The 16,093-nt window shown below is 34.4% G+C and overlaps 1 protein-coding gene across 2 annotated transcripts in view; it reads left to right on the forward strand.

Annotated features, from left to right (window-relative positions):
* Positions 1 to 5,530: 5,530 nt before the first annotated feature.
* The window catches only part of LOC106461205 (WD repeat-containing protein 26-like), a 26,880-nt gene continuing 16,317 nt past the window's right edge, over positions 5,531 to 16,093 (forward strand). For both annotated transcript variants that reach the window (XM_013921001.2, XM_022388065.1), the window contains exons 1-2: positions 5,531 to 5,978; positions 14,464 to 14,563. In XM_013921001.2, coding sequence (XP_013776455.1) covers positions 5,779 to 5,978; positions 14,464 to 14,563 — 300 coding nt within the window. In that variant the 5' untranslated portion in view covers positions 5,531 to 5,778. The remainder of the gene's footprint in view (positions 5,979 to 14,463; positions 14,564 to 16,093) is intronic.

Here is a 16,093-nt window from a genome sequence, read left to right on the forward strand (position 1 = left end):
GAACGACTTCTTGATAGCCAGCTTCTCATTTGTCCTTATACATCTTGTTCATCGACAGTTCCATCACATTCTTGGTCTTGTTGCTTGTAAATATTTCAAGAATTACCAACAGTAGGTTTCAAATAAACGACGCGTGATAAATTCCACGTAATTCTGTCTGCATCGAGAACATATGCGAGGCACATTCGAAAGTTCAACGTAAACATTCAGCTTTGGTACGTGCTGTTCCTAATGTCAGCTTCTGGTGTTGCATCAACATTGGCTCAATATACTCTGCAACTAGAAGGAGAGTTGAGATTGAAAAATGCAATATGGGAGCTTCTTTTAGGGACATGACACTTGTAACTGGTGGATTACAGTTTACTCTAAATGTGGATGCTAAACTTTTATCTTATTGTATTTATCTTTCAACGTTATGGGAATTCCAGTTCTTGTGAAACCTTTATTCTTTTGCCTATTGTCCATTTTGGAAATGCCAACAAAACGTTCCAGATTTACAGTTAGCGTTGAGCCAACAGCGACTTCATGGTATTTCCAATGCTGATTAATATCGTCGAATTTTGGAATACCCCCATATCAATAAACAACATAGAAGAGCTTTAAAATATTGTTACGTCTCTGGTCGTTTGTTAATTTCCGGTATAAATTCTTCCCGAGGAACTTCGGCGATACAAGTCCTTTCTTTAAATAAAACTAGTTTATTCTTTCTCAATACAACTTTATAATACACAGAATTTCCACAGTCAATACGTTTGCAATCTCGATAACAAAACACACACTTTATATTACCGTCACTACCGCTCACTTGACTCAATTATCTGTCTCTATCACTGTCTATCTGTAATTCTCTCCCCCTATGCAATTATTTGCCGGGCTTATATACTAAAATAGAGGGCGTCTGGCAAAAACTAGTTGCCAGGAGAAGTCAAGATCCTTCGAGAATCTTATGACGTGTTACCAGCGTCACGTGACTTCCGCTGTCGTAACAATATTAATTCTGTATTTATCTTGAAAATGTACTCAATACTGATTTTAAAATTATATCCACTATAATTTGTGATTTCGAGATTATTTTTTCTCAACAAATAACTGTCTTTACTAATTAACTAACATAAACTGCAGTTTGGGTACACCGTAACTCACCTTACGAGTGAACTAATCGTTGAATTATTTTCACCAAATAATTTAAAGTAACCCGCCAACAAAAGAACTACGCTACAACATTTTTATAAATTGTTGGTAAACCATAAAAGATATCACGGTGTGAGCCTATTGGCCTAACATCTTTGTGTACTTCATCGCTAATGGCATTATATTTATTTGATTATAACACATATCTTTGTTATTGACATTTTCTCCTTTATTAGATCACAATTCAATATTCTAAATTTAGTTTTATCAGATATTGCTTCTGTATTCAAACCAACTATATAATTCCCTTTGTCTGGTTTGATTATAACTATTTCTATATTTTGACTTAAATGGTTAATCACTTCCGTTTCTTGATAAATAAATATATATATTAGCTTTGATATACTCCGTAGTTCTGTCGTATTGCCAGATAAACCGATTTCCTCGCAGGTACTAGATAGGTACACTAAATAACAGAAGGATCAAACAGGAAATTTTAGAGTATCCTAAATTGAAAACTTAACTAAGTTTTAAGCTGTGTGATGAATAAATAGATTGAAACGTTTGACGAAAGTGAAAACAATCTTTCTAAATGACACAACAAAAGAAACAACGTGTTTACTACATCAATTAATAGATAAACAACTTTTCATCTCTCGAGATGAATCTCTTCAGAACTAAACACAATGATAGCCAAATGAAGCTCTGCAGAAATAAACATAACAATATCCAGATAAATCTCTGAAGAACTAAAGCTCTTTACTGTTACAGGGAGCCTCTATTCGTTTATGTTGCTATATTACCACCACGTGACTGGTCATTCACACTCAGCCGATGAATGGGCTGTAATGTACAGACATCGTTCACTCAGCCAGCGAAGGACGTTGCAGTTGTTTACCCTTTCAACGTGGATGTACCACAACATCCCCTCGGCTAGAGTAGATTTTATCTGCTATAGAGAACAAAGACAGAAGGGTAACTATCGTGGAATGCAAGCTTACCATGTTCTCCTACATTCTATAATAACATAGTATTATTCCAAGTTATTGATTATTTAGTTTCCACATTGTCATGGCGGCAACACATGATTAGGGGTGTTAAATGTTATCTTTTTTCAGTTACTTCAACCTTTCTTTTGTTTTTTTTTAGATGACGTCCTCTGCCAGCAAAGATATCTCAGTACTGTATCTTAATTCGGGGATATAGTAGTTAAAATTGGAATATCCTTTGCTTGCCAAACTATAATTTTATCTAAAACTAATAGCTGGCTAATGCTTGAATCCCACACACATATTTGTTGTTAAGTTCTTCTTGGCTTTCATCGTAACCAGTTCGGCAGCTGGCGATCTATTTACTGATCCGATAGAGGTAATCATCCACTTGCCTATGAAGGTTTGTTATCTTATGTTTAAATAAAGATTGTTTTACTGTCCTTTAAATGTGCCTAATCTGTTTATTTATCATGCAACATAAAATGCAGTCAAATTACCAACTACAGAACAATTTCGTGGGTTTACCTGTCTGATACTTGTCGGGAAATCGGTTTTACCTGAAAGTACCATACTAGAGCAATTTATACTTCAGTGTTGTTCTGAACCATGTATTTGTGTCAAAACAGCAAAGAAACAGACTAAACGAAATAAAAAAAATCTTATATTAATACAAGCAGGTAGAAAACATGTGACATATCAACACATCACAGTTCCGACAATGAACAAGATGTAAGGATCAGATAGATTCGGGTAATCAAAAACTAAAACCAATATTGAACTCTAATTCATCAGCGAAGATATGCGAAAAGTGCATAAACTTAGAATAAACGATAGATTTTTTTAAAATTCTACATTCAAATAAGAAGGTAGGAAACGTATTGTATGCCTACATACCACATCTGCACAAGTGTATCAGCAGAATCTGTATTACATAAACGCCTACAAAAACTGAGACTATTTATTGTTTGTTTGTTTGTTATGAATTTCGCGAAAAGCTACACGAGAACTATGTGCGCTAGCCGTCCATAATTTAGCATAGAAAGACTAGAGGGAAGGTAGCTAGTCATCACCACACACCGCCAAATCTGGGACTATTCTTCTACCAACGAATAGTGGGATTGACCATCACATTATAAATTTATAACACTCCCACGACTGAAAGAACGATCACGTTTGGTGGGATGGGTATTCGAACCCGCGACGAGACTATTTATACGAACAGAAGTATCCTGCTGACTTAAAAGAAGTAGGCATTGAAAACCCTCAATGATTACGCAAAGAAGAATTAAGACAAGTACAAACCAAACTAGATAAAAACGTTTTATCATTTGCAGAAAGCAAAAGAATGAGGATAGTTTAGGAAGCAATAAAAATTATTAAGAGCAAATAACAACCAAGGAACGTTAAAAGACTTTTAACAACAGGTTTTATTATTATCGCTGATAAAAGTGCAAGAAAGTAAAAAACAAAGTCAGTAGCAGAAACATCGGCCTTTTTTTTCTCATCTTCTAAATATATTCTTGTTGAGTGCTGTTTGTTTGTTTGTTTATGGCTTTCTACTAAGACTGGGTACCGCTGTTCTTAATGTTGAACTACTCTTTATTAATAGAGAGTTAACACAAACACAGTGCATGTACTATATTAATACTATAATAATACAACAAGACAGAAACGTATAGTATATCTGTATACCATAGTAGCACGAGTCATTTGAGGATTTGTTTGTTTGTAATTAAGCCCAAAGCTACACAATGGGGTATCTGTGCTTTGCCCACTACGGGTATCGAAACACGGATTCTGGCGTTGTAAGTCCGCAGACATTCCGCTGTGTCACTGGGGGGGGGCGCATTTGATGAACCTGATATTTGACAAACAGACGTTTCTCATATCAAATATAATAGTCTTGTTTATTTCATCGACATTTTTTACCTAGTTCGAAATAAAAGTTGTTATGTATTTAATTTTGGAGATTTTTGTTTAAAAACTTCTCCCTGCTATTTTTGGTTGTTGTTTTTTCTGTGACTACATTGTTTGTCTTTATTTATTTTTTTCCGGATTGTATTTCGTTTGTTGAGTTTTAAATATGTTTAACAAGAGTTTGAAATATTATATATAGTTTTCTTTTTCGGCCCGGCAGAGTTTGGCCTATGGCTATCGTGGCCGGATCAGAATTACAGACATGTCAACTCTCACGGAATTTCCGTGAGTCTCACGAAATTGATATTGATCTCACGGCTAAACGCGTTAAACTCACGGATTTTTCTTATTCCTACCACTCCCAGGTCGGATGAACTTTTCGAGTTTATTTTTTTTTCGCTCATGGCTGTGGTAATTTTTTCCCAGGAAGATAGTGATGGGTACAGGAGACCTCTAGAACGCTGATTGGCTATAACTAATGACGTCATTGCCTATGAACAATGTTTATCGATTAATAAAATAAAGAGTTGAAGTTCACCATCGTTTTTTTTTTTTTTGTGAATCGGCGGTGAGGGGTGCGAAAATTTTATTCCGAGGTAAATAGATTAGAAGTGATGTATTTTGTGATGTTTCATTAACTTTCAAAGCACCTACTGTATTTTACACTGGCACTGGAGTCTGAGCTGTCACAAAATGCAATCCATTATGATATGCATAGTCCTTGTATAGTTTTGCGCAAAAATCATAAAAAACAAATAAACTTTCGCAGCTGCAATATTACGCTATTTTGGTTGTTTATTGAATTTTGCATAAAGCTATTCGAGGTTTATCTGCGTTAGCCGTCCTTAATTTCGAAGTGATGGACTAAAAGGAAGGCAGTTAATCAACACTACACATTGCCAACTCTTAGGCTACTCTTCACCAACGAAAGTGGGATTGACCGTCACGTTACAACGTCCCACGGCTGAAAGTGTGAGCATGTTCGGTGACAGGACTCGATCCCGCAATTTACATATTGCAAGTCGAGTGCCCTAACTAACAGATCATGCTAGGCCCCTCATATTACACAACAGTGTCCAGAGTAAGATACGAAATGATTAGCACAAACATCAAAAATCAAATACTTACAAATTTTAAGTGTTCTATACGAAGGTAAAATGATTTTTCCTGCATGACAAAATTTTACTTCCAGATTTTTACACTATAAGCTGTTGAGTTTTTTATTATTAGTTTGTAGTCAGTTTTATAGCTCAGAGTCACTATGCTCATAATTTGGTCGCGGTTAAAACATTTTAAATTACAGGCATATACATTAATTTATTTAGTCGAGTATGATCTTTTGTACTGTAAGCCCAATTTATAAATCACAAATTTTGAAAATATAATTTTCAAAGGGATATACCATTATTTAATGTTATTTGAGTCCACAAATCTCGGAAATGCTCGGTACATGGGCTGGAATGTCCCACAATCCTCTGTTGTTTTCGTCACAGAAGGAAACACAGCTGAGAGTGGTGAGAGTATGATGTTTGGAGTATAAGTTTAAGTGTGGTTGAAGTATCAAACTTCAAAGTTGAATGATTGTTTGCTGTTAGTTTTGGTGTGGTTTTATTACTGAAACGTTTGAAGTGCATCAGATAAAGCCATATCGCAAGCAAGCCTGGCCTCGAGCGCGGAGTCCGACGACGGTGGTCTATCTCCCCCACCGCGGAAAAAACAGTGTTTTTCTGCAACTAACATGCAAGCCACCAATGCCAATGGCTGTCCGCGACATAATGGAGATTCAACATCAACTGACCTACAGAATGGCGCTTGTCCCTCTTCTGCAAATGGGCAGATAAATGGAGAAACAGAGGATATATCCCCAAAGATCAAATCACAAACCGATAAAGATATTATTCGGCTAATTGGCCAGCATCTCAGAAGTCTTGGACTCAAGTAGGCATATGCAACTTGCATCACAAGCTTACCCTTAATTTCAATTATTTTCAAAAAGTTCGTTACTGACAAATAGATCTCTTTATATTCATAATAATGATGATATAGTGACATATCCATGTTCTAAATATATCAAAAACTGATCTTTGAGTTTTATAAACCTTAAATACTTGGTCGAAGCAGTTATAACTATTATAATATAAGATTGAGTAAAATGACAGAAGGCCATTCATAGATTTAATTTTAACTCGTGGAGGTTATCCTACCAGTACCACCTACTGTAACAAAATAACCAATCATAGGCAAAGCATAAAAAAAATGTAAATTTATTTTGCTTCTATAGTTCTATCCAACAAGAGTTACAAGAATTTAAACAAATAGCACATACCACAATATCGGCTAGACAATGTTTATATTTCTATTGAAGCTACAGGTTTCTTAAGCTTATTACTTCTTTATATTTAAATTAATTTGCAGTCCATTAATTCCATCAATCAAACAGGTTATTCATAATCATATTACCAAACTCATAACAGTTATAAATACATGAATTAGGACCAAGTGTAGTTCTTATAATATATTATGTGTTAAAAAACATTTTAGTTTTTACAGTAATGTAATTAAACATTGCGGAGGGCTTCGAGCTTTTTTTTTTTACAAGGTGTATTTCTCCTACAAGAAATAATTATTTTTGAGATTTTCTTAACTCAAATACAGTACTTTTCACTTCTTAACATTGAAACACATTTTCCATATTTTTATTCACTCACCAAAACTGTCTAGATTCTTCTCAGTATATCATCCCATACAATAATCTTGGTGCTATTAGCAAATTAATTGCTTTGTTATAGCCTGAAAAGCTGTCCATATCCTTGGAATAAATGATAAAACAAAAAAAGATCTAAAACAGTATCTTGAGGGGCTGTACCAATTGCATCCTTCCATTTTGGAAAAAATGCTCACTCATACAACTGCTCATTATATTATAGAAACAACAAGAGACCATTTGGTCCTTCAAGGCTGTTCTTGCACACTCACCCTTGGGAAAAATACAAATTTAAACCACCCTTTACTTTTCAAGAAATCATCAACCCTCTCTTAAACTCTTGTAAAGTACTGGTCTCCACTACTGTCAATGAATTCATTCCATAAGTCAATCACCTTGTTAGAAAAAAGAACTATCTTAATTGGAACCTACATATAGCCTGTCTTCCCAGAATCTTAAACTTTCTCTCATTGTATTATTTCCAAAGTGCAGTACAAAGAATTAGGACACCTTTATCCTATCAGTATCCTGGATAATCCTGTGAACTCCTCCTACCCATATTTTCTCAAGAGAAAATAAGTGGAGAGTTCATAACCTATTCCAGTAAGATAACTCATTCATCCCTGGAGTCATCCTACTAGCCTTTTCAGTAAGTCAATGCCCTCTCTCAGATAAGGAAAACAAAACTGTACATAGTATTACAAGTGAGGCCTAACTAGTTAGTAGTTATTAGTATAGAGAGATTATTGTCTCTTTTGACTTGAAATCAATCAATATGTCTGTAAATATACCCTAAAATTCTGTTAGCTTTACTTCTAGCAATAGCAGATATAAGATTCACCTAAAATCACACAAATCTAACCAAATCCTGGATTATTAACTCATTATGTGGCTTTTCAATTAAGGGTAATGTGCAACATTAGACATTTTAATTACATGAACATTGAAAGAAACATTTCAAACTGATTGATTATGTCATAAGGTTAGGATATAAGATGATCAATTACAAATAAATGAGTAATACAGTACTTAAGACAATAAAAATAGGAATAATTTTACTTGAACATGATCTAAAATTGAAAAAAGTGTTATCTTAGTATTCCTTTCACCATTTTCATAGCCAATACTGATTATATTTTTTGTGCCATCAGTAACAGTAGATCATGATTTTTATTTTCCTTGTGGCCTCGTGTCAAACAGGAATAGGGTGTAATAGTATATCCAATCCTTCATAAGATATTGAATACAACATACGAGACAAAAATAGATAAAATTTGCTATATGAGCTACAAGTCACTTTTAAACAAAATATGTAAGAAAAGCATAGACTATAGGTATATAAAACTTAATAATATCCATATTTGATGCCTATCATTATCCATATTAAACATATTTTACCAGAATAAGCCATAGTTTGGATGGATTTCAGTCATGCTATTTAGTGTATTCTCATCTATATTAAAGGAGGGATTCATATTATGATAACCCTAATATATTACCTTTCACTTACTGAAGCTAAAGGTAATTTGTAGAGTTTTTATCCAACTTAACAGTTGATCAAGTTATTCTGTAACACTTCAACATTCTCAATACAGCTAGAAATACCAAGTAGTTTAATGTCATCAGTAGACTTTACTAATTATGCTCCAACAAAAAACAAAGGCCTAAGCAGTGACCTCTGAGTAACAAAGTTTGACTGGACTGTTATTAATAACAAATGTCCAATATGGTCTTATCTGCACTCACACAAAACTATCTCGATCTTCTTTCTGTTACCCTAAGCATTGCTAAAAAATTTTAATGCACAGCTCACTATCTATATACTCCACACATTTTGTGCCACCTTGGAACATGTACATGTATATAGCATGTGACCACCCTCCACCAATAGCATTGCATCACCTATATTGATGCAGCTAGCTCTCTCTGATTTTCCCTCTCAATCCTCACTTTCTTGATTGGCACAGCATCATTTAGGCATGTGTTTTTTTGCATGTGACTGCTGTTTACGATTGTATTTTGTTGACATTTCAATACATTTTTCAACAGTTTTCTTTTACCATGTCTGCATTCAATTGTTCCAATTTTCTTTTTTTGCATTTGTTTATTGTTACTGAATTATATGGTAACTTAGAATGACTCTGCGATTCAATGTATCAAAAACTGAAGTTCCCATTATGATAGACAATGCTTCTAGTACGACTACCCAGACCTCAGGTTTGACTTTATCTGCTGAGAAGGTACGGTCCTTAATTCGCATGGAGCTAGATTCCTATGTTCGGCCAGCAATTTTTTCTCATTTTCAACCCAACATTGTTTCTGAGGGCGAATACAATCAAGGAGAAGAAAACTAGATTGACATTTTCCGGTACATTCTTATTTTGGTCTGTCTCACCTTCCACACCTTTTTTTTTTACAGCTGGTTAATCAGGTATGTTACATGTTTCTTTTTCCTCCTGACTTGTGACATCGTTAATTGGATGTTTATGCTATTAATGTTACCAGACTCTTCTACCATTCTTCTTATGTTTTCCTATATCCAGACTGTTCCATTCTCCCTAAGACCTCTGTTGCCCGGGAAGGCCAAAAACCTTCCATCTCCCACCTGTACTTCCATTCCAATCCCGATTGGTTTCTTTGTCAGGTTTGCTCCCTATGGTGTTATGTGGTACAGACTGCTTCCCTTCGGAATTCATGTTGCCAACCTTTTATTCCATGGTACCCTTATGTTTCCTGTGATCTATCCCTTATCACACTAACTTGTTGGGTTCATCAACTTCTTAGGCTGGTGTATTCAGACTTATCCATGGAAGGTTGCTGTCTCCTCAGTGTTTCTTCTCATCATGTTTGTCATATCATCAAGTGCGTGTCTTTGCCATCTGTTGTAAGAAATCATTAAGGCTGGAATGTGGACTACTCCCTATTCCTTTGTCACTCATTATCTGCACTATCTAGCTTTATCTTTCTCAGGTGGATATCATCTCCCTCCCATTGTGATTCTACACATATCTGTTTGCCTTTGACTTGGGTATGTCTATTCACTACATTTCATTTATGTTTTTTTTACAGGGACCTTCTTTTACCACTACTCGTAGGATCCCACACTGTGGCGAGTGTTGCCTTGTCAGGTGTGCTTTCACTCAATCCCACACTATATATCTGTAGAGCCATAATGCTCACTGTAGAGATGGGGTATTCCTCAAGACTACTAGTGGCATGCTTAATGGTATTTACTTATGTGTGTCTAGGTATCCATAACTTAACTGAATGGTGGACCATCACTCCTGGACTATCCTGAATAAAGCAAAAGGGGATTTCTGCCTCTCCCTGCCAACCCTTTGATTGCATAAATCATGGTTGGTCTGCTTTTCAGAATAGGGAATCATGGACACCCATTGCACTTTCTCCAGTGTGATGTTCCTTTGGACTCCCCACTGCATTTACTTCCCCCTTTTTTTCTCCAAGTGGAGCACGGGAGTCTTTACCATTTATCAGTTCCCAGTCACTGGGATGGTGGACCAAGGAGGTTTCCTTCTGAGTGTGAAATAGGAATATACCTTACATTATAACTATACATTTATCTACTCAGTGAGAAGAGTGCAAAGCTGGGTTCTCTCATTCCCTTTTCCCTGGATACTTATTCCCAGGTGAACCAAATGTTGGTTGGAGCAGGATCAGCATATGTGGGATCCTCCTCGTAATACTGGTTTTAGGATGACACTACCCCGTTCCCATGTGTGATTGCAATAGAGTTCCTCCCATTCTCTTTAATTCTGGTTTCAAGAGGTTTCCTTTCTATGATTGAGTTTGGGGGACTTCATCTGCCTTGTAATACTTACAACAAGATGTTGGTTCAATGTTCTTACAGTTGAGCAAATGTTCCACATCTTCCTTGTAATTCTGGGTGCAGGTGTTTATGGTTGGGTGAGTTATGATTTCTGCTTTTAATACCAGTTACAGGTATTGTCCTGTTCTTACAGTTGAGCGCAGGTAAGGATATGGCCCTGTAATACCAGGTTTGGTTTGTTGTACTACTTGCTCCTATGGTGGTTATGGGAGTTTGTTTGGTTTTGGCTGAATGATAACTTCCTCTTCATAATTTTGGTTGCTTGACGTATGACACTTTGTTCACTTAGTTTTGTGGTTGGTGTAAAAATATCACACATGCCTTAGCCACAATGTTTAGGTTACTCTAATTTCTTTTTATCTGGCTGATCATCAATCTCTTAATGCCAAGAATGGGTTGTGGAACTTCGTCTGTTCGGTTGAGGTTGGGTAGATACATAGCCATTGTTATATTTTGGCAAACTGTCCATTGATTTGTCATTTCTCCTCATGTGGGCATCAAGTTTGCCTAGAGTTTTTGTTTCATAGAGCAATTCTTCACTTATGGGAGCCAGCTAGTTTTCTAGTCTACTTTGTAGGATGGAGGATGATTCAGACTTGCACTATTTTTTACTATGGATTGCACCTCTCGGAAGGAATTAAGTTTGTGCACATCCTTTTAGTCTGCACATGTCAGGTTCATTTCTTTCTTACAAGGTGAAGAGCATACCTGTTCCAGAAGTAGTGAGGTGCCCTGCATATGTGCTTCAGTTTTGTCTCTGAGCACACCAGTTATTTCTAGGCAGTCGCTTTCCACATGGTTTCACTGTTAAAAGCCTACACCAATTTCCTACACACCTCCAACTTTTCAGTGTGGAATTCTATCTTTGTGTGAGAAGAGGTAGTACTGTATCGGAAGTTGACTGTATCTGACAGATACCTGCTTTTCCTCATACACTTCCCACCCTTCCTCCCCACTGCCAATGTTATTCATTTTAGGTCCTGCTAATTCTTGAAAGTGAGGATTGAGTGGGAAAATCAGAGGGAGCTAGCAGCATCAATATAGGTGGTGCAATATTATTGGTGGATGGTGGTCATATGTTCAAAATTGGTGCAACATTTTTGGTGTTATATAGACTGATCAGACAAATTATTTTCTAAATAAGACTAGACAATGGATGCTAATAACTTGCTTACAACAGAAGTTAAAAATTAGGTCCACTATTTCCTGAAACCTTTCTTGATTGTATGGGTAATCTATCAATAATTGGAAATTCTTCTAGAGTTAAGGAGGTTTAAAGATACCAGTTAAACCAATAACTTATTTTCTCTTAATCTTCATAAGAGTTTTAAAATATCACCATCAAGAACTTTATTGTCAAATAGTTGTTCTTTAATAAAAAATAAATGTTAAGTGAACTTAAGACATCTGTATGTAACAGGTTACAGTTATAAGTAAAGTTGGGCCATATTACTGGCAACAGGTTAAAGTGTATGGTAATTGTTTTCTGGGAAAATGATCTTGATGAGCTAAAAGGCTTCTGTCACTCTGCTCTTTCTTGTAGTTTTGCAGCCGAAACTTAATTTAAGACAAAAATTAAAGTGGGTGCTGAGAACTTTCAGCATATAGTGTAGGGAAAGTTTTCTATTATTGATCACTATTTTGGTTTCATTGAGGGCAGGAAAATGTGTAAATTTATTATGGAATTTGTACAATACTATAGTATTGTATAATATGTGGTTAAAAACTGAAATATCTAAAATTGATCATTACTTGCAAACTATTATTTAAAGTTAACAAAAGAATGGTTTCCTCCATTTGTTTTATTTTTTTGTTTTTATGTTAAGAAAATTTGAAAGAAACCTTTACATATTCTGCAATAAGTTAATGTATTCGTATACGTGATCTTAAAATTTTGTCTTTGGCTTTAAAAATTATTAGCTGCTTAATTATTAGAACCTATGGAGTAGTTTATCTATTGATTATCCTCTTGCGAACTTTTATTGTATTTTGAGAAAGATTAATCTTCTGAACGTACTACACTAATAGTTGCAGCTGAATAAATGTGATACTTATTAAAATTAAAAATGGTCTTTCCACAAAAATTGGACTTTGTAAACAAAAAAAGCAAACCTTTTTAATGATATATATATATATATGTATGTTCTACACAGATGTGTAAAGCTATGTTTAACTTAAATATTTTTGTTTAATGTTTTTGGACAGATAAGGAAATCACATTCACAGGTTGAATGGTCTTCTGTCACTTTGGCTTTTCATATGTTCTTATGTCTGTGGTCTTCTTTAAGCATTCTGGTATTTTTTATGCTGTAACAGGATAAAAAGGATAATAATCAAAGTTTTCAAGTTGATTTAAAGGCTAGAGTGAAGCTTGTTTGAGATAATTACAAATATGCCTATAGATATTAATAAAATTTACAGAAGACTATTCATTCCACTGAGACTACCTATTCATCAATCTTATGGTTACCCAACAAAAAATAGAGAAAATTTTGACTTTTTTTAATCTTTGGTTAGGATAATATATACTTATGGAAGTTAGAAAAGTTCAAAAGCAGTTAAAGATATTAACACTGTAGGAATTCCAGTGCACCCCTTTAAATATCATTAGCTTGATGATGTGTATATTTTCACTAACCTAACTATCAATGTTATTTGGAATATGAGCAAACAGTATTAATTCTTAACTACTTTCAGGTTCTTGGTGGAGTCCCTCAAATCAAAAATTTTTTTTTTTTTTGAAAACTATTGCTTATTAGTGTATTTAAAAATCATTCATTATTGTATGAGAACCAAAAAATCTCAATATTTTTACAACACACAAAAAGTAGTTATGGATGAAATAAAATTATATAAGGTTATAAAAAAACTGTAATGTATTATTTAAGAGCTAATATGATGATTTTCAGTGTTATTATATGTGTTTGTTTTCTGAGGACCTGTGTCTTGAAATGAGAAAATGTGGTAGAATTAGGTTTAGAAGACTCGAGTTCCAGATATTTATATTTCAGTAAAAAGTGCAAATTAGATTTGACAGTAAAAGTGATATTTGTTAAGCTTTCTATCATGGGTAAGGATTCTATGACTCATGCTTTCTTGCCAAATTTTGGAATCTTATTCTTTAACTGTGCTTGTTCTTATTTATTACAGTTCTTATATACAGCTTAACTTTCTCCAGGAGTGTTGAGAGCCAGCATGGGCCCTGTGGCAAACATCCTCACCAGGCCCTATTTTCTCTCTTTTAGCATATTAAAGAACTTATGAAAAAGATCCTAAATTAGGGCAGCAACAAGCAGCCTTTTTTAGCTCACAGTATAAGCATAAAAACATTAATAAAGTAACAACAAATATCTATTAAATCTATAAAGTGACAAATCTAAAGTAATTATTACTTCAATCATTCTTAATGTATCAAGTGTCTGTGTGCAAAGAAAAGCCAAAAACTATGCCTTTTATGGTTAAATGAAGATATAGCCTAATGGTGCTTTGTGGACTTTACGATATAATCAGGTTTCATTCACCCGAGCCCCTGGGCACTTGCCCCCTTTGCCTGATAATTTTCAATGGAATGGTAGAGATATATACAGTTGCATAAATACTTCAGTTGCAGTCAATGTACTTGGAAAACTATCTTTGATATAATCTCAAAACTGTGACTCACATTAGCAACTGCAGAGTAAATCTATTGCATGCCTGCAAATAGTGATATTTTTATTGAATTATTTTGCATCTATAACTCATAACCATGATTGTTTAGTGTTGACTTCACATCATGAACAGGTACATCCTGTGAAAGGTAAAATATTAACTTGTGTTCTGATATTTTAGAAATCCATATGTTACTTTTATCTTACTTCATTTCCCTCTGTTAGCCGTACAACTGAGCAGTTAATTCAAGAATCGGGATGTCGTCTTGATCATCCAGCTGCAGAAAAGTTTCAGATGCATGTGATCAATGGAGAATGGTTTAAGGTACTTTCTACCAAGATATTGGTTTTTCTTTCTTCTTTTCCACCTATGAATTTATTTTTTTACTAATTAGGAGAGTTTATATTTTCTGTATTGTCTGTTTTTTCTGTTTAAAACTTGCAGTATGCTTAGTCTATTTGAAATAAAAATCATGTTATTAAACTACTATATTCTTTATATACATAACATAACCTATTGACAACATAGGACTATTTGGTCCTTCAAGGCTATCCATGCACAACTACCTTAAGAAAAGTGATATAAAATAAACCTGCCCTTTACTTTTCCATGCCATCTGCCCTAACTGTGCTTTGGTACACGTTGAAGGAGCAATGCCATTCATCCAGAATGAGAGGACATGTTTAAAATTTGGAAAAAACAAACTAGGATCCATTTAAGATAATTTTATTTGTCCAACTGCATGATTGATTGACTTATGGAATGAGTGGCTATTGGCAGTATTGGATAAAAGTATATAGGAGTTTAAGAAAGAAATTGAGGATTTCCTGAAAGTGAAGAGTGGGCTTAAATTTTTACTTTTCCCAAGGGTGGGTGTGCTAGTACAGACCCAAACGACCAAATGGTCACTTGTTGTCTAATAAATCAGTAAGTATTCTTTGGAGAAATATAGAAAATCTGTTTTGGTCTCAATAATGTTATGATTCTATAATTGGTTCTATTTGAAAGATTGGATATTTGCCAAAGAAATTAGACAAAAAGAAATATAAAAATGTTTATCTTTTGGCCAGTGAGTCTATAAAAACATACATTTTCATGTTACAGACTGTATTTTCTTAAAAATAGACTTGGTGGTCTATAATTTATTAGGTTTACCCCTTATCAATATCAGTAACATAAATAAGAAAAAGCAAAGGCTCGAGCAGTGACCTATAAGGTACTCCACAAATTATAAGGGTTCAATTTGACTGGACTTCATTCATAACAAACTTTTGCTTTATACCATCCAATCAATCATCCTACAATCCAATAAAATAACCTTTTCTCATTGATGTGTAATTTTATTAGCAAATCTTTTTTTTTGTGTGACGTCTTAACAAAAGCTTTATGAAAATCTAAGTACACGAAGTTCATATCTTTTCCTTCATCCAGATAACAAGTAACATTCTCCAAAAAAAAAGTACAACAGATTAGTAAAGCAAGATAGATTTCCTATTGGTGAATACATGCTGGCTTTCATTTGTAATATCATACTTGGCTAAATTTTTGACTGTATAACTTTTCCCACTACAGATGTAAGAATAACTGGTGTACAATTGTTAGAACAACTCTAACCACCTTTTTAAAAATAAAAGTAACTTGAGCAACTCTCCAATCCTCAGGCAGATGCCCACTGTTTGCTGACTTACCAAAATTGAAAGAGAGCTCTCTCTTCTCTGATCTTTGACACATCCGTGGTGAAAGCAAATCATACTACCAAATGATTATTGTGCATGCTTTAGTTTTAATTTTGTCTTTCTTCGATTATTAAGAAAAATAAGATAGGTAGATATATATATATATATATATATATAT

The sequence above is a fragment of the Limulus polyphemus genome, unplaced genomic scaffold, assembly GCF_000517525.1.
Source record: "Limulus polyphemus unplaced genomic scaffold, Limulus_polyphemus-2.1.2 Scaffold913, whole genome shotgun sequence".
Taxonomy (NCBI): Eukaryota; Metazoa; Arthropoda; class Merostomata; order Xiphosura; family Limulidae; genus Limulus; species Limulus polyphemus.